The 19,435-nt window shown below is 33.9% G+C and overlaps 2 protein-coding genes across 2 annotated transcripts in view; one reads left to right on the top strand and one right to left on the bottom strand.

The window, feature by feature from the left end:
• Positions 1-830: 830 nt before the first annotated feature.
• Positions 831-3,535, bottom strand: LOC106708009 (cytosolic Fe-S cluster assembly factor NUBP2 homolog). The gene is made up of 4 exons (XM_014499460.2): positions 3,350-3,535; positions 2,846-3,116; positions 2,016-2,187; positions 831-1,194 (listed from the first exon to the last, which is right to left on the bottom strand). Exons 1-4 carry the CDS (start codon positions 3,458-3,460, stop codon positions 960-962), a joined length of 789 nt encoding a protein of 262 aa, XP_014354946.1. The 5' UTR covers positions 3,461-3,535; the 3' UTR covers positions 831-959.
• Positions 3,536-4,000: 465 nt separating this feature from the next.
• The window catches only part of LOC106707985 (protein tweety), a 62,161-nt gene continuing 46,726 nt past the window's right edge, over positions 4,001-19,435 (top strand). Inside the window, exon 1 of the mRNA XM_045679704.1 lies at positions 4,001-4,250. The gene's annotated coding sequence lies outside the window, so the exon portion shown is untranslated. The remainder of the gene's footprint in view (positions 4,251-19,435) is intronic.

Raw genomic sequence — 19,435 nt, 5'->3', positions numbered from 1 at the left:
TATATTCTACTTTACACTGTTGTTTACTTACTTATTCTACTTTACATTGTTATATACTACCAGTTAACAATAACATGACATGTAGATAATACGTCAATGACGACATAGTGATAATCTTGTCTAGTATATTCAAATATATTAGGCATAATCAAAGAGGTATTGTCATCGCAAAATATATATGACCATAAAAGAAAAAATGACAATTCAACTTCTTTTTTAATGGCGGTCCTTTTTGATTTCGCCAAAATCCAGTTCATAGAGCTTGGTCTGTGGTTTTGACTGAATCCAGGTGTCTTTAGGTAAAAAATGACAGCTAGAGTATAAAAAGGACGTAGTGACATTTTGATAATGACAGGAGGGCGCTAGTGCGTTATCATAATTTAATTTAACTTATGCTCACTGACAACATAGGGTATGTTGGTATATATAAAAATAAATATCACGTCATGATTTAACACATTTACAATAAATTTCTGAGACCAAAATCTCTGTATAAAACACATCGTCATCCCTGTAATTATCTTTGACAAAATAGTGAAAACAAAATGTTTTAAACGGAGATTTTTGTCTCAGAAACCCATGATTAATGCCACAAATTAACTCATCTTGACTCACTATTATACATAGTCTTAGTGGCATTCAATGTGTTAATATAACTAAGCAACATCTAATATATAAAATTCTCGTGTCACAATGTTCGTCACCGTACTCCTCCGAAACGGCTTGACCGATTCTCATGAAATTTTGTGAGCATATTCAGTAGGTCTGAGAATCGGCCAACATCTATTTTTCATAACCCCACCCCATTTTTTATTTTTTTTTAACTGCGCGCGGACGGAGTCGCGGGCGACAGCTAGTACTATGTATATATAATATAAACACAGTACAAATGATATAGCATGAAGGAGGTTAAATATGATCGGATGTTTTATATCATGTTATTGTTACCTAGTATATTCTCATGAGCCATTTTGTATAGATTCAGCCAATACTGTAACTAAATCATTAAACACTTTACTAGTTGTTGAATCTGGTAATTCCTTGACCGCAGCAAGACCTTGCCCTGCAAGTTTACCAACACGAACGTCAATTGGTAAACAACCGAGGAACTGGAGTTTGGATATCTCCGCTAAAGATTTACCACCACCACTTGAAAATATATTCGTGCATTCATTACAGGTTGGGCATTGATACCTGAAATAAAAATTCATTGAAGACAACATACACAACAGATCACAAATATTTAAAAGATAATTACTTTCGGTTTTAATAACTTCATCTAATTATTTTTTTTAAGAGAAGGGGCAAACGAGCTGATCATTAACATCCATGGACATCCGCAACACCAGAGGAACCGTAAATGCGTTGCCAGTCTTATAGATAGAGGTACCATTGCTACGCTAAATGGTTAGAAGAGTTAGATTATGAACAAACAGAGAAACTTCTGTACAATAATTAAACAAAGTAACATACATACATAATCAAACACAAACGCTCATTCACCTTAATACGAACATAACATACACCTTACACATACACACACATATACACACATCACACTTTAACTCTTAATAGCAAACCTCTGCAGAAAATATAAACATTGTTATCATAACTAATTAAAATTATAACCACTTTGTAAAATTTAATTGTAGTATGTTTGATTTCAATAGTATATTTTGTGGTCTGTGGGGCGGGCGCCTGGTGATCCATCACACAGGGTATCACCCTAGTTTGGACACCAGTCCCTTACCCATAGGGAAAACAATAAAGTTATTTTATTTTATTTATTTATTTTATTATTGCTTCTTGAAGGTCCTTAAGTCATAATGGTTTGGAAATATGATATATGATCATTGATCATAATAGTTTGAGAATGAAAGGTACAAATAAATGTTTTTGTAGCCTATTAGCAGTGAAAGCCTACATTTAAATCTTAAAATTCCTTGTTTCTTTTTCATCTCAATACATTTTTTTATCTACATCAAACAGTTTTCTTTAAAATGTGTTCTACTCACCCACTCATATTCTCAATGATTCCAAGAATTGGTATTCCAGTTTTCCTACAAAATGTGATTTCCTTCCGGACATCCTCAATGGCTACTTCCTGTGGAGTGGTTACTATTATCGCTGAACATTGAGGTATTTGTCGGAGATTTTCCATTACTGTTATATGCTCATCAGAGGTACCTGAAAAAATTTAATTACAAGAAATATTTTTTTCTCATCTATTCTGTTATTTTATACTTTAACTAGCAGTGCCAGCGACTTCATCCGCGCGATATTAAAAATATATTGATAAATATAGCCTATGTGCCCATATCACCTGGAGTTAGTTTAGAGAATTTTTGAAATTGGTTCAGTAGTTCGGCAATACATACTATCAAATCTTTAATTTTTATAATATTAGTAAAAGGCATAGACTACAGTACATTCCGTACTATACTGTTTAAACCCAGATAAGTGAAAGATCAAGTGACTATAACATATTTCTCGCTTTTAGATTTTTCTGTATATCCCAATTTCTTGCATATTGAGGAACCTAAATGACCATCATCACTAATAGAGGCATGACTTTTTAGTTCAGAGAATTTTTATATGTCATAAAAAAAACTACAACTGCAGATGCTCTATGCTCAACTGTCAGATATAAATAAGTAGCAGTCTCACTTATGGAGGTTCAGGCACAAAAATTTGGAGGCCGGGACTCTCTTCTAGATGTTTCTATTTCTTGCTTATAGAGTTTTACGGGCTAAAAACGTCGGGAACAGATAAATACTCTCTCTTATAAATTTCACGCTTATCTAGGTTTGACTATATCCATATATATAAATTTATTTATACATACCAGGTGGAGTGTCAATTACTAGAAAATCTAGATCTTGCCAATATACATCTTCTAAAAACTGCTTAATCATTGCCGTTTTCTTCGGCCCCCTCCAAACTACAGCATCATTGCGAGTCTTTAAAAGAAACCCAATTGACATAACACCCAATCTCTGTTCTTTATCCAAATAAACTGGCACCCAACCATCTGTGCCTTGATGAATATTTTCATTTTCCAAATTTAATATATACGGTACACTTGGACCGCACAGATCCACGTCCAGGAGGCCAACCTGGAAAATATTTTTCTTCATTCCTAATTCATCTATCGTTCATTTGTTATGTTATTTGTTATGTATATCGTTAGTTTGTTAGTATATCATGAAGTAAAGATTTATAGGATGCAATTTTTGCCCTTGGATTATATTTTAAATATTTATAAATGCAAGAATAAACGTCTTTATCCACAAGTAAATGTATAGTGCGAATATCTTCAGCGGTAAATATTTCATAACAAAATTCTAACCTTAAACCCTCTTTCCTTAAGAGTAAGAGCCAACTGCGTGCTTACTGTTGATTTACCAACTCCGCCTTTTCCTGATAACACTAGAATTACTGATTTAACGTTTTCTAACATTTTGTATATTTAATTTCGGTTTCCAATAAGTAAATAGAATACGAAATTATATATCAACAAATAGAAATCAATCGAAATGTGATGTCAATGTCATTGTCTTCCGCTGGATCCCAGTCAATCAAATCAAAAATTGTAGATTTTTTTTTTAAAGTACAATTGAAGTTTTTTTTGTACAGTACAAATTACAAGAACGGCGGTAATAAGAGCATTCCAAACTAACGTGAATTTTTGTTCAAATGTATCAATGTAGAACATAAAAGGTATAGACCTACCGCGGCAAATGGAGATCCGTTCGAGATCTCTGCTTACCACTCTGGGTTACGGACATGAGTTATGTTATTGTTGTTGTACAAATTTAAACTATTTACAATATTAAAATAACAAGTTAACATTTATTTATTCTTTAAATATAAAAACTCTAATTGATTAATTTTTTTTCTATTTGTAGCTCTATTTATTTCTGACAGCGCTTGCGCCAAATTACGATGGTGGCGCCGCCTATAATGTTTTTCAGTTTTATAAAGATTTTTTAAGTGGAGGTCGTGTTAAATGTGTGCAGATACTTGAAAAGGGAAATGCTACATTTATTCTTTTTTATGACAGATTTTAAGCAATTTTCTGACATAATTTGTTTGAGAAATAAAGTCTCCCCTTATATTTCACTTACTTGTATGTGAAGTCCAGTGTTTGTGTTGTTTTTGCTATAGAATTTGAGTTCTGTAGTTGTGCAAGGATTTGTACCGGGTATACGCTTCTTCGTTGCTTTATTCTTCGTACTTGTATTTCCAAGGTAAGTAATCACGTAGGAAACTTTCTGTATCTTAAGTAACTAATGGATGACTTACTTATTGTATTTTAATTCAAGATTAGACCTAAAGAAAAGAACTTAAAATTGGAATTATGCGGGCGTGTTCATGTACGCGATCGTTTATTTTCGGACCCTAAAACATACGGAGAATGAGGGGTGATTGGATGTGTAGATTGCCAGATTTGTAATTACATTCAAAATCACTATATACTGTGTATTATTTTTGTTATAAATCTGACAAAAGCTCAATTTTAAACAGCCCTATGTTTTGTATAGGTAAAATAGAATTATTTTTCATGTAAAAGGATTAAAAACTCCTTATTAAAAAAAAATCTCCATTTTGTATGGAAAAGAATATTTCAGGTTTAAAAAAATATGTAGTGTGATCTCTAATTATTTTTTTTACTTTCTATTGGAAAATCTTAACCAGTCTTTCCTAAAGAAAAACAGATTTTTTTGATACTTCAGCTCTTTAGAACCCATTCAGCGCAGTATGAGTCAGTTCTGAGACCTTTGTAAAATCTATGAAATTATCAGAAATATCCATTTATAACAATATAGGCAAGGGAATGCTATGAACCAAATACAAAATAATTTGTATCCAGTTTGAGAAAGAAAAGGGTCACTGGTACATACAATCTTAGTGTCAGTTAATGAATTGAGCTTCCGAAAGTGGCTGATGGAAATGTATGTTGTAAATTTGCCATGGATTTAACTGCAGAGTAACTTGTATAAAAGATGTAGTTGTCTCATCTTCACCTCAAAGCCTTATATCTTACTAATATTATAATTGCAGATGTTAAGATCAGAGATCCCCAAACTATTTTGGACAAGGGAAATTTTCCAAAACGAACTGTTACCTCAGAACCCCATGGCTAAATTTCCTACTTTAAGATAAATTATTATTTTTCATTCTGACTTAGGTCAATAGAAGAAGACAGAGTGAGAATTAGCAATGCTTTAAATTCCCCAAGGGGTCTATATCGACCACTTTGGAAATCCCTGGTTTAGGTGGTTGTATGGATAGACAGATTGTTTTTTTTTTAGAACATATTTCCAGAATAACTAAAGGTATCTTACTGAAATTTGGCATAGATGTAGAACATAGTCTGGAGGAATACATAGGCTATTATATAAGTTTTTTCTTATTTCGGATGGATTCGCGGGCGACAGCTAGTGTTAAATAATGTTTGGTGAATATTAATGCTGAGCATTCTATGTAATTTTATATTGGATGCTTCTTATAGGGACTATTTAGATTAGTAATGGATCATGGGATTAGTTTAGATTGGTCATGATTTTTTTTATCCCCCCCCCCGTCCCCTACCTTTAGACTTGTATTTTGTATAACTACAGTAAAGGTTGTCGTTTTCGATCCGTAGTTTTTTTAAATTATTTTAATTAAATGCGGCCGGAACAAAACTTCCGCGGGAAGGGGAATAAATTTCTTGGTAAACCATATCCAAAGAAGCCATAATCGTTAACTTAGGGTTGGATAACTTAAAATTTTGCGAATTTTCAGAAAATATTTCGCCACTAAAAATGTTTAAGCTTTGATTTAAAGCGTTCAACTTCTAAATTCTCACGTAAACATAAAAGGAACATTCACTGCTACGTTATATAGATGTGTAACTTAATTCTCAAATTTGAATATAGCTAGTCGCCGTTCGAAATTTATATTAGGACCATAGAACCTTTACATTTCGCACTCAAACAAAGCTTTCAAGCTACATTAGAAACGTTTTATGTACTTTTTAGTAAACAAAAAACTATCGATAGATACATGACATTTACGTTTGCTTATGTATGTATGTATCTTATATATATAAAAGAAAGTCGTGTTAGTTACACTATTTATAACTCAAGAACGACTGAATCGATTTGACTGAAAATTGGTGGGCAGGTAGAAACGGACATAGGGTAATTTTTTACCCCGTTTTCTATTTTTTATTCCGCGCGGACGGAGTCGCGGGTAAAAGCTAGTCTTATATATATAAAAGAAAGTCGTGTTAGTTACACTATTTATAACTCAAGATCGGTCGAACTGACTTAGCTGAAAATTGATGGGGAGGTAGCTTAGAACTAGGAGACGGACATAGGAACTTTTTTATTTTGTGTGCATTGTTTTTATGCCGCGCGGACGGAGTCGCGGGTAAAAGCTAGTATTTAATAGATATTGCATATCCGGGATGCATTTTTAGGTCACTTGTTTTCTGATAATTTAATAAAGTATATTTCAAATACATTTTGTTATACACGGCTTAAACTGAAAACACTATTGTTACACAGCATAATGGTTACGTTTCGTTTAAAAACGAGAAGCTGTTAATTTATTCTCACATTTTTTATGTAATGCAACTATAACTCTGTTATTGTTGTCTTAAGGTGTCTTTCCAACTATCTATCGAAGGGGGGAAATCAGCTTAACATATTTAACACCGTCTCTTGCGAGGCGAAACAATTGCAAAGGGAAGTCGAGTTCAATTTATATCAGTTATTTTCTTTCATTTTGCTATAAGAACATTAAAGATAATATTATTAATTAATTTAATAAATAAATAAAAAACTTCGTTGTATAATTTTTTTATTTTAAAAAGTTTCCAAGTTCTTTGTTTTTCAACGTTTCGTATTACTAACCATCGGGTGAATGTCCTGTCTCGGATGATATTGAATAGAAACTTTTTTTTACGATACTTTTATAGTAATTATCGTTGTTACGGATGTAGATATATTTGTTTCGCGTTTCACCGACCGACAAAAAGTACACCCAGACCTTGTCATATCTGACAACAAAATAAACATTAGATAAAAATAATAAAAAAAATAAGTAGAGTTAGACGCCAGTAACAACATCTGTTGCACGAATTGGCCGGTGAAATACCACACAGAAGTCAGGTGTAAAGTGGAAGCAATACCGCGTTTCGTCGGAAGAGTTGTGCCTCATTTTAGTCCTCTTCCACTTTCCACCCTTTACTTATAAGGAAAGGATGGGAATGGAAGGGATAAGGGAGGAGGGAATGCATAGTAAGGAGAAATATTTTCTTTCTGTGCGGCCTTCATCTGTCGATTAGATTTAGGCAACGCATCAGAAATTGTCGATTTGGCGGCTGTCGCCCCGCTATTTCGTCGAACTCAGGTGGACGCTCGCTCGTTACCTTATCATAAGAATAAAAAAACTTATTACAGTAGAACCTGGATAAGTAAGAAACCTCTTAAAGCGATAGTGATTGTCCGATCCCGATGGAAGACCTCCATAAGCTAGAAACTCGTGATGGAGACAAATATCTATAAGTAACAAAACATATCGCGGACACACGCTTATCCAGGTTTGACTGTATAGTGTAAAATAGAAAGAGCTGTTTGTAGTATCTGTTGTAACTAAGGTAATATGCAAATATATAATATATTTAAGAGTATTTATTATAACTTTTTAGGTTACGTAGCTTTTAAACAAATGAAATGCCTCACATAAACATCTGCAGTACTTTATTAACCTAATTACGATTCTGTGTAGTTTCAAAGAATGCCGCCTACATTATAAATATCCATAGAATTAAAAGCGAAATAAGGATGGCTTTACTGGATTATGTTCTGATGGGAGGACTTTCAAGGATCAGTTTATCTTTTTAAAGTATCTTGAGCTTACCTTTTATCATAGTAACTTAGAAGAAATAAATGTATGGTTTGTGAGTTTTTTTAAACCTTTTCTTTGATATTTGTAAAATAACAAACGAAGAAATATTCTCTACGAAAATTAAATCGTGAGATTTATTGAAGTTAACTCTTACGATAAATTAAAGGCTTTAACAACAAAATAATTAAGAATGCTGAATTGAAAACCTGTTGTTGATCGTAACTTAATCTTACCAATATTATAAATGCGAATGTTTAGATGGATGTTTGTTTGAAGGTATTTCAGGAACGGTTCAACGGATCTTGATAAAAGCACAGATGTAAAACATAGTCTGGAAGAACACATAAGCTACTCAATAAGTTTTTTTAACAAACAGACAGAGTCGTAGGCAACAGTTAGTATATTATAATGCAATTGGTAGAGCAATAAAAAAACATATTGCGTCATACAACGGTTAATTATTGTAGCATATGTCATCAAAACTTGCTTGTGAACAGTCTGGTGGTATTGAATCCCATGTGGCAATTATAATTATATTCGAAATGTTTTCGTTTAGTTTGACCTCTCAGTTCTGCAATGGAAACAGATTTGGGCAATATTTACGCGTTATTAAAACGCATATAATAACGCCAAAGGACTTTAAGATTAACGAACTATGACAATTTTGAAATGTTTCAAAAATAAAATATGGGGTCCTTTAATAAAATTAAAGTATGACGATCTTACGAGCGTTTAATGTTGGTTTATTGTGTGGCGATACGAAGAATTGGGTTATGGGAGCAGCTCTTTACTTTTATTGTAACAAAGCACTGAGCTCTACATTATAATCACTATGCGACAAGTTTAGTTTGTGTATATTTTTTTAATGTTAATGGAAATAATGTACAAGTTATTACACATTACACATTAAGCATTACACAGTACGTGTACATTTTTGCTTCACTAATAAGCAAATCTATTGTCCAAAACGATATTGGTTCTGTATCAAAACAAACTGATATTATTTGATTAATACCTTAACTATCGTATAGTGCGTTACGTACAAAATGTTAGCAATAAACGAAGTAAATTATTACACACCCACCCTAACACATCGAGGTTAGGTTAGTAATATTCTGACACGCGCTGCATTCGAACCCTCTAAAGCGAGGGCGGCATGTAGCGTATAAATCACCTGACCCCATAGCTCGCGTGTCCGCGGTTATTGCTCGCTTCCAGCTGCGACTGGAATTCTTAATACTTTTTCCCTCCACTGTTCAATTTTCCGGTTCACGGTCACTCGTAGCAGATTGGTTTTTATTTTCAGTCTGAATAGCATCCCCCCATAAGTTTTTTTATACTTGTCTTAAAATGCTTTTAATTAAATGTAATACTTGTACAATGATAGTACAGTTAAAATTTGATGTAACGACATTTGGACCGATAATTTGCAGTAGCCATTTCCAATAGCCTGTACCCCATATATTATTGATAGGTATATATAACTTTCAGTCGGGATCTACGGATTTGGTTGCTATAACCAATATGGCATTTTAACCGAAGTCGTATTAGGTGGTTTCTATTAGTTATTGATAAAGTTTGTTCTTGTGGTAATTTTATACCGTCAATGCCTTACTCGACGACCTAAATTTTAACTCCCGTTCAATTGACACGCGCGAAGTTTAGTTAAGAGGAGGGTAGGATGAGGAGGGGTTGTATTCATCGGGTTCCTACATGACCACTCCAGACTTTAGATAGCGCCGCGCAGGCTCCGGCACTAACGACCAGCTAACGACCTAAGAATTGGGTTAATATACCCATCAAGCGCCACGGATGAGGTCGATACATTCGAGGATATACATCAAGTATCAAGACTCTATGGTTACGCTATGCGATCTATGGTTCTTTTTATAGTTATTTTAGTATTTTCGTAGGTATATTGAGTTTTAAATTATTGGTATTTTTTTAATATTTATACTTTCTGGTTGTTATCATGAAAAGGTTTATATTATATTAACTGAGTAATTCATAAGAAAGAATAGAAGAAAAATTTGGGGGGTGGGGTGTAAACTTTTTAATGCAACTTTTATTTTTTAAGAAGCGCAAAGTTATTAAAGGTTATTTGGTTGCTTGTACTCTCCAAAATATGCTCCTTTTGAATCATCTTTATATCAATACAGGAACGCCCCTCGCGACCTTGACATTAGTTTATATACACATTTGAAGCGAGGGTGGAAATCCAATCAAGCTCCCCTTTGCTCTGAGCTACAGAGAGCACGATGAAATGCCGAGCTATGCTATAATAAATCCACACGATGTCTTGCTCATACCAATGAATACTTAATAAATTCTTATGCCTCGACTGATACGAAGGTTATTATTTTTTAATTAGTGATTAAAATAAAAAAAAATCTTCATTCAAGGATATCTCTTGGGTTCTAAACTTATTGACAATCTTATCAATAACACCATATTTAGGACTTAATCATCTGTGGAAAATGTTAATTGTCAAGTATATAAAAGTTACATCTGCGTGTGCGTCATTTGTAAATAACAATTATGTAATTAATCACGTTTCATTATCAGTAAACCGACTGTGGGAATTCAACATAAGGTCACTGACCTTGACATGTGTATGCTGTTTTTGTGCAATACTCTCTCAATATTCGTATATAGACTTTGTTATTCTTTAATTACCTCCTTATTTTATCAATTTACTAGCTTTTACCCGCGACTTCTTCCGCGCGGAATAAGAAAAATGCACACAAGATAAAAAAATTCCTATGTCCGTTTCCTGGTTCTAAGCTACCTGCCCACCAATTTTCAATCAAATCGATTCAGCCGTTCTTGAGTTATAAATAGTGTAACTAACACGACTTTCTTTTATATATATAAAGATATATAACATTTTCGTGTCACAATGGCTTGACTGATTCATATGAAATTTTATATGCATCTTAAGTAGGTCTGAGAATCGACTACTATCTATTTTCCATACCCCCAATTAAGTTTTTTATTTGCGCGCGGACGAAGTCTCGGGCGACAGCTAGTTTATATCTTAATGCCTATTTCCCCTTGCGGCAATATGCGAGGCCGAGCGCTGCTTGAATTTTGGATGGCAGTAGTAGTCGTGCAGTGGAAACAGGACAAGTAACAATGGCGGTCGCGCCGCATTTGATCTTAGTTTATTAGTTTAGATGAATTCGATGGTAACTGTTATTCACAAGAAAATAAGTGAAAAAAGTTGATAGAAATTATTTAGGTTCACGATGGACTTGCACCCACAAATACACAAATCCACACACCCAAACACTCACACAAACACCCCCCCTCCCCCCAACACAAACACACGTGCACACACACGCGGGTCTGACCATACATACATACCTACACATCCTGTTTGTTTCTTTTTTTTCTTCTACTTATGACTTTAAATTAATTTAATTTCCACTTTAATTGCTACATTTGTTGACTATTTTGTTTAATACAATAGAAAGGGAAGTCATTGGCTCCTTAAATACAGGTGAACCTAGTTAAGGAGCCAAGGCGATACTGATGCTGTAATCATCTAAGTATGCATTAAAGAATCTTTATTTTTATTGTTTTTATTCGCACTGGCTCCATCTAGAAATCAGATTTTATTGGACTAAAGTTCAATACTAATAAATATCCAACAATGTATTCGTCTAACTGCAATTGTAGTAATAATTATTAATCAAGATAATATTTCGTCTTTATTGTTTTCATGATACGGAGAATTGTATGTAGCCTCAATTGCAGACAGTTATTTTATTGTCTATGTCCTGGTGAACCGTAACAATGCCCTGTGTTGATTCGTCTCTTATCGGGTTATCAGTCGTGTAGGCGGGGCGTCCGGCCAACCCTTGCATTGATAAGTTGGGAACCGATTATTTTACTTAGTCATAATTATGTAATTGGCACGTAAAATAAAAAAATGTACAGTTATCAGTGAAATTTAAGGTGTGAATTACGTTAAGCTAGGTCACCTATTTCAACAAAAAAATTCTTGCTAGATAGATGATGTCAAAGCATGAATAAATTTAGCAAATGCTACACAGTTCATGCTTCGATTATCTGTGCAGCCTGGAACGATTCCGCTCAATACAATTAAAAATTTTGATCAGTTACCTAAAGTGAATGCTTTATTGTTTCGTTGCCTCTAAAAGCGACGTAGACGAAGTGTCAAGGCGATTGTAGTTATGCTGTTTAGGCATATCGGCGAACGCCTTGTAACAAATTAATTCGCAGTTCTTTTTGTGCATGAAGTATATTTTACAGCGATCTTGATGTTAATTTTGAAAATAAAAGTCAAATTTAATTTAATTTAATTTTTTTCATTAGAATGGTTTTACTAGTTGGTTACTACTACTAGAATGGTTTACTACTATATTAGGTTTATTAGGCCTATAATTCTGTACAAAACTCTACGTGTTTGTACTTCACGAGCTGCTCAGTGGCATGTTAATTGCTGATCTGATTGAATTAGCGGTGAATCCGCGACACAATTGAGATATAAAATGTTTAGAGCGTATAATTGCTGTGATCGCATTACGCCAGACGTTACACGGGTATTACGTTGCTTCGTTAGCGACGCGGCCGCGGCTTCGAATCTCAACAATGAATCTCACAATAGATGCTACGTTTTCTAGGTAACTGGAGATCATTTCATTAGGAATGTCTTCTATAGCTTTTATTTCATGTATATACTTATAAGCTTGAGATGATAATTGATTGAATGTGTTATAAATGGATGAATGTTTAGATGGATGGATGGATTTTTGTTAAAAGGTATCTCCGGAACAGCCCAACAGATCTTGATGAAATTTGGCACTGATGTAGAACATAGCTTGGAAGAGCCAATAGGCTACTAATTCAGTTTTTTAACTCCGCGTAGACGGTGTCGCGGGCGACAAGCTAGTGTATTATAACATTAAATCAGTATGACCAAACTTGTATAGGATCTAAGTACATAGTCATCTACAGTATTTTTTTATAGTTTTAGAGGTTACAAGTTGCACATGGCAAAAAAAAAGTACGTACTGCGGTTTTGATCACTAATATATGTATACATTAACTTTTTTCCTGCCGTTTCTTTTGATGAGTAAAAAACAGAATATATTTAAAAGTAACATAGAATAAAAAAAATAATGTACTTCAATTTTTTAATGAAAACAAAAACAGCCAATGTCAGCTTATCTTCATTTGCAGTCTGTCCAAGTTTATAGTTGTGTTTAATTAAATTGCTTCTGAGTATATTTTTGCTCCTTCCGATAAGCACCGGTAGTGGGTACGTGACAAGAATATAAAGTGCTGTTATTGTTTGACAATGTTTGTGATACAGTTACCAAACATCCGTCGACCAATAATAATCCGTTATTTTATTGTATCAAATGTAATAATAGCTACATTGTAACTGATCTAGTACTTATCGCGTGTTACAAATTGTACTAAATATATTGTCTTCCTTCTTTTACTCTTATGACAGAGGTAACATGCTTTTCTACAGGTTTTTCGGTAGTGGAAAATCACGGTTATTTTCTTACTATTTAAAAATCTATATATGTAAAAGAAAGTCGTGTTAGTTACACTATTTATAACTCAAGAACGGCTGAATCGATTTGACTGAAAATTGGTGGGCAGGTAGCTTAGAACCAGGAAACGGACATAGGATCATTTTTACCCCGTTTTCTATTTTTTATTCCGCGCGGACGGAGTCGCGGGTAAAAGCTAGTTCTATATATATAAAAGAAAGTCGTGTTACACTATTTATAACTCAAGAACGGCTGAATCGATTTGACTGAAAATTGGTGGGCAGGTAGCTTAGAACCAGGAAACGGACATAGGATAATTTACCCCGTTTTCTATTTTTTTTATTCCGCGCGGACGGAGTCGCGGGTAAAAGCTAGTAAATTATATTTTAAAATGAAGTGGGAGTAATAAAACTACAATGTAATGCTACATGTAATAAAATCTTCCGGCAATTAACGATATTTTAGTGGCCAGTTACGTACCTACCGATTCGTTTATCGTCGTACACATTTGTAAGTTCTGTCGCCTTAACAGTACAGGAAGCCATCTTGTCCGAATCATAGACAATACTTCATGTCTACGCCTAATATAACCCCGGACGTCGGCTGCATTGAATCGAGGCATTTCCGTATTTAGAGCCGGCCAAATAAGTCCACACGTGTCGTATTAGTAGGGCTACCATCAAATTAAAAAACGAAGGGATTGTGTAAAGATCTATCATGTTACTTCTCTTATTTTTTGACAGATTACTATGGTTGCATACTTCTAAAACGTTTATAGATAAAACTAGTATTATGCATCGGATTACGAAAAAGTATTATTTTTATAGTAATGAATTCTTGTTTGGTTGTATAACCTACCATTTTTCTACCATTCACCAATCATTGTCATTAGTGATGCAACGGATGTCTGTTTCCGTTTCCGCAAGTGCGGAAGTTCCGCGTGCTTTTCAACATCCGTTTCTGCTTCTGTTTCCGCAACTTTTATAACGGAGATAAAACGGAACTTTACGACGGCTGAGAGATCCAAATGAGCGGCGCGAGACGCGCAGTCCGTGCGCGGCCTTTCGGCACTTGTCGCATTTGTTTGTTTACGTACTTTTTCGTGAATTTAAGCGCGTAATATTTTCTGCTGCTGTTTGAAACAATCAGTTTCACTCGGATCCGAGTGGTCAGCAGTGAATGTATTAATAAAAAAATACATTTGTCGTTTGTCAACACGAGTGGTTTGGCGAACATTTATTTGTAAATAGTGTAATTTTGTTCTCTGAAAATAAATTTAAAAAAAAAGTATTTTAACTTATTGCAGCACAGTAAAAATACATACATTGAAGGCTAAAGGACACCGATATCCAATGCCTTAATAAATTAAAAACGAATACAAACTGTTTTTACAAAAAAAAAAATTTGTAAATATGTTTTTTTTTTTATTATTTACACTTCTGTTTCCGCATCCGTTTCCGTTTCCGTTTCTGCTAAAATTTATTTTTGACATCTGTTTCCGTTTCTGGTTCCGGTGAGACACTTCCGTTGCATCACTAATTGTCATCTATCTATATATATATATATATATATAAAAGTCGTGTTAGTTACACTATTTATAACTCAAGATTGGTCAAACTTATTTAGCTGAAAATTTATGGGGAGGTAGCTTATAACTAGGAGACGGACGTAGGAACTTTTTTATCTTGTGTGAATTTTTTTTATTCCGTGCGGACGGAGTCGCGGCTAAAAGCTAGTCACTGATAAAAAATAACCTTACTGTAAGTTTAAATATTCACATTGTTTGTGTAGAAACGAAAAATAAGAGAACGACACTAAACTTAATGAGTCTATTATTCCAGAAAATAATGTTAAATGTTTTCCTACCATATAAATTGGTGTGGTGACTATCAATGATATTTTGTATGTTGCATGGCGATGTGTTCGAATAGAAGTAATACATATAATAAATGTGTATTCCAAAACGACGGACACTTCCGTTTGTTTATAGTTACTCGCCTCTGAGATTACTTACACAGATAATATAGAAATTTATGGATATTTTACATCTGTAATGGATGTCCGATGTAAATGTTTGAAAATTTTGAATCGGTAATGGGAACCTTTCATAAAAAAACTCATCATATAAATGCTTCATTTGTTTAGATTAATATTATTTGTAACATGAAAATGTGTCTTGTTACACTTCAATTGTTATTCCTAAATTAAGTGGCTCTCATTTGTGAAACTGTTTTTTAATAGTATATGTAATATTTTTGAGTATTGTACATTACGCAATCGACCTCGTAAAAGCGTTGCATTTTTTCCAATTTTTTTTTAATTATTATTTTACAGCACTTAATTAAATAGTACGACACAAAACAAAAGGCGGTCATTTATATTTGTTAGAACGCTATAGCGTAATTGTGGCAGTGTGTCGCCATGTTTTATGCGACCCAATTTCCTCTGCTTTTGAAAACTGAGAGAATGATTGCAGCATGCGCTTTGCAGTAACAATGCATATATACGTTAAACACAAATGAAGTAAGCTTTTTTAGTTTTTTAGCTACAAATGTAGGTTACCGCTGCTGTTAAATTTCGACTGTAGTTCTGTTTGTCATGTTTTTGTGAAAACAACTTTTGACAGAAGGTATTTTAGCACACGAAAGATCGATAGACGACCGATGAAATCGGCTGGTAAGGAAGAATCCATTCCATGTCATGTTTAAGTATTGTAGGCTTGACAAAACATGGATAACAGTTGCATCTATCGATTGGCGACATGAAATTTTATTCATTGCGGCAGTTACGCCTGAATAGTTTCCATTGTGTAGTTCGAAGCTTAACAAGTTTATCTGGCGCTGGCCGGCGGGTAGTGGAACGCGTTTTTATTGCAACGCTCGCCGTTCAACCGATATGCCCTGTCGGCCGAATTGAGTTAATTGATCCGTGTCCTCTCGCTGTGATTCATTGCGGTAGATTATTATTATGGTCACAGCTCATTTACTAACCCTACACAAAGCCACCGCAATTGTCTGTCGCCGATTGAATGAGCTAGGGTTCAAAATTTGTCAGCAAAATCAAGTCTCGGGTGCCTGATTTCGTCTCCGTTTTTTTTATGCCTAACCCGACATAGTAATCAGTAAAGGAAGTAAGCAATAAAAAAAAAAAAACAAAAAAATGGGACCCATCTGCAAGCACTTCCTTTCGATTAAAATAATTTTTATCAAAATCGGACTACCAGGGGCGGATTCGCGGTAACACACATAAAAAAAAATCAGTCGAATTGATAACCTCCTTCTTTTTGAAGACGGCTAAAAAGACATTTTATTGTTACTGGTTTTTTTCTTTGTCACTATATTGAATCATTGCATAAATATTTTTCCTAATTATACGGACGTCAAACGTTATGATTAATTATTTTATTGGGAATTAAATATTTTATTAAATTAATTGTTTACTGCGGTTGACCACCAAATATGACATCATGAGTAAACATCTTCCTTCCCGTAACTATAAGTTGTTTTACTAAGAAATTGTGTATTGGTTTTCGACCTATTGAGTAATGCTGATAATTTGTGAATAAAACTATGTTGTCTTACCGTAAGTTTCCACTGCCGAAACACATGGCGATGGAAAACATTTTATTTTCACTTGTAAGAAATATTTAGTTTATAAAATTCTAATGTCCTAGACAATTTTGTAGAGAAAGGCGTAACATAAATCATTCATATACACATTTGAAATGCATCGAATTCTTGGTTCGGTCGTAGCCTATAAATATGCCACGAAACTACGAAACTTTTCAACTACTATGGCAGAATCGTGTTCGGTACTATTTGGAAATTCTAATTCTTGCTACCATTTGTTAAAAAGTTACATAATATTTTATGACAAGGAAGACATGAAGTGATTTACTTCATAAGTGATTTAATTTTAAAACTTCTTGATTTAGAAATGAGTTAGATGTTATTTATAAATTGATAAATTTTGATTGCTGCCAGTTATAATTCATGATTCAGAATGTAAATAATTAAAAGCCGTTATATTAAAAATTATTACTCAAGAGACTGGCATCCATACTAGGGATAGCTCTGTGCTACAGAGTTATCATCAGGTCCTGCATCCTAACGGTCTTAACTCAAATCTCCTGCCTCTATGAGGTTCTTAACTAAAAATTAAATAAATAAGAAATTCACCATTGTAATTTAGCATATGGAATATGTAGTAGAAGTTGTTCTAAAATAGCTATAAATCTTATTATGTTATCAATATGAATTGTAGCCTAAATTTACGTCACGTCAGGCTATGAATATCATGTTACGTAACTCGCAGTTTTCGTAGCTCGTACAGTCCAAGTGTAAAGTTTTACATTTCAAGTATTTCAATTCGTTCGGCCGTCTGTCGTGGTGTGCGACTTGCAGTCTCTTTTAATATACCGAACAGATTACGTCTTCGATTCATACTTTTTGTTTTACGTCTTAGTCTTTTTTTTGCAATGTAATTGGAGTGTCTAAAAAACTTTGACATTGTTTCTTTGGACAATGTCGAAAATTTAATAGTTAGTCTGTAAATAAGCGGTGTTCATTTGGTAGAGATAAATTTTAACACAAAATTAACAACGCTATAATTTTGATTGTCGGAACTAACTAGAAATAAGACGATAGCAAACTAGACGTGTATACGCGAACTATTTTGCAAACAATAATACATTTTGGTTGTTGTTTGTTTTAGATAATGCTCCAAGCCAAGTTTAGTCCACCTGAATATAATCGAAACATTGTAGAGTCTTAGTTTAGTTTTAGGGGAAACACTACCATTATTCGTCGGCTTTTGTAATGTTTCGGGGGATCTTCTTCTTCTTGAAGTGCCTCTTCGACTAGCGAAGGTTGGCGATTTTGTTTCATTTAAACGGAAGGGATAAAATTTTGTATTCCAGGTCTTTTGTAATTTGCTGTTTAATAATTATAGTAAATACTAAAGTTGCCTAGTTATAATCCGACATTAGTACCATATCCTAGTAACCTATTCAGTGCAAAACTCTATAAAATATATCAACGTAAATTAAGACTACGTTAATTCGAAGTGTGCACTGACGTCATAGAGGTCAGTTTATTAACCGCACGTAGCGCTGGCTGGCGCTGCGTCCAATAAATCCAATAGAATTCAATACGCGAACGGTCCGGCGCGCATCGCGCATCAATCTACTCCAATTTGTTTATCGGCCAATATAGCGCACGGTGTCGGCCGCCGGCTCATAGCTTTATCAGATTTGATGTTACGCTTCAATGCAATGTGAATGTGCAAACATACTTGTATGTTGGATATAAAGACATTCAATAATATAAAGAGAGGACATGATGAAATAAACTTTTTTTTTGCTCAAACACTACTAAAAACAGCTGTTAATATCTATGTATAATTTAATTAGTAGTTTCTTAATTATGTTTTTTTTGATTACGTATTTGCTCACCATAATATCTTGCACGAAGCACTCGAAATAATTCCAACAGTAAATTATCTAAATGTCTCTATTCCCCGTCTAGTTCATGATCCCCGTGCCCCTAGGCTCGTTACACGAATGTCCTTTCAGAGTTATTACATGTCGAGGTGTCGATTGGGCCTCGACGTATAATACTTATGCTAGGTATTAACGGGTTCGAAAGTTGTGTTTGTTTAGGTTTGTGTAAGAGATGAAGGTTTTTTAGCATTCATATGTTACGGAATATGATATATAGAGTGTTCTCTTCATATTTGAAAAAGTTTGTTAATATGTACGCTGTCTGTTCTAAATGTATTTTAATTTAATGACAGAAATAGAACTTCAACTGATTTTCAGAGAATCTTTGGTTTATTTAGGGGTAATCAAGTAAAATAATAAAATCTATATATATATCTATATCTATATATATAAAAGAAAGTCGTGTTAGTTACACTATTTATAACTCAAGAACAGCTGAATCGATTTGACTGAAAATTGGTGGGCAGGTAGTTAAGAACCAGGAAACGGACATAGGATAATT

Source organism: Papilio machaon, chromosome 10 (genome assembly GCF_912999745.1).
Source record: "Papilio machaon chromosome 10, ilPapMach1.1, whole genome shotgun sequence".
Lineage (NCBI taxonomy): Eukaryota > Metazoa > Arthropoda > Insecta > Lepidoptera > Papilionidae > Papilio > Papilio machaon.
The sequence above is the reverse complement of the archived record's forward strand: the minus strand, read 5'-3'. Positions and strand labels throughout refer to the sequence as shown.

What these genes read in the sequence shown, in the direction of transcription:
- LOC106708009 (XM_014499460.2), bottom strand. Translation starts at nt 3,460, where the DNA reads ATGTTAGAAAACGTTAAATCAGTAATTCTAGTGTTATCAGGAAAAGGC. An exon ending in AGTAATTGACACTCCACCTG is followed by an intron (nt 2,188 to 2,845) that starts GTATGTATAAAT and finishes AAATTTTTTCAG; the next exon opens with GTACCTCTGATGAGCATATA. An exon ending in ATCATTGAGAATATGAGTGG is followed by an intron (nt 1,195 to 2,015) that starts GTGAGTAGAACA and finishes TTTTTATTTCAG; the next exon opens with GTATCAATGCCCAACCTGTA.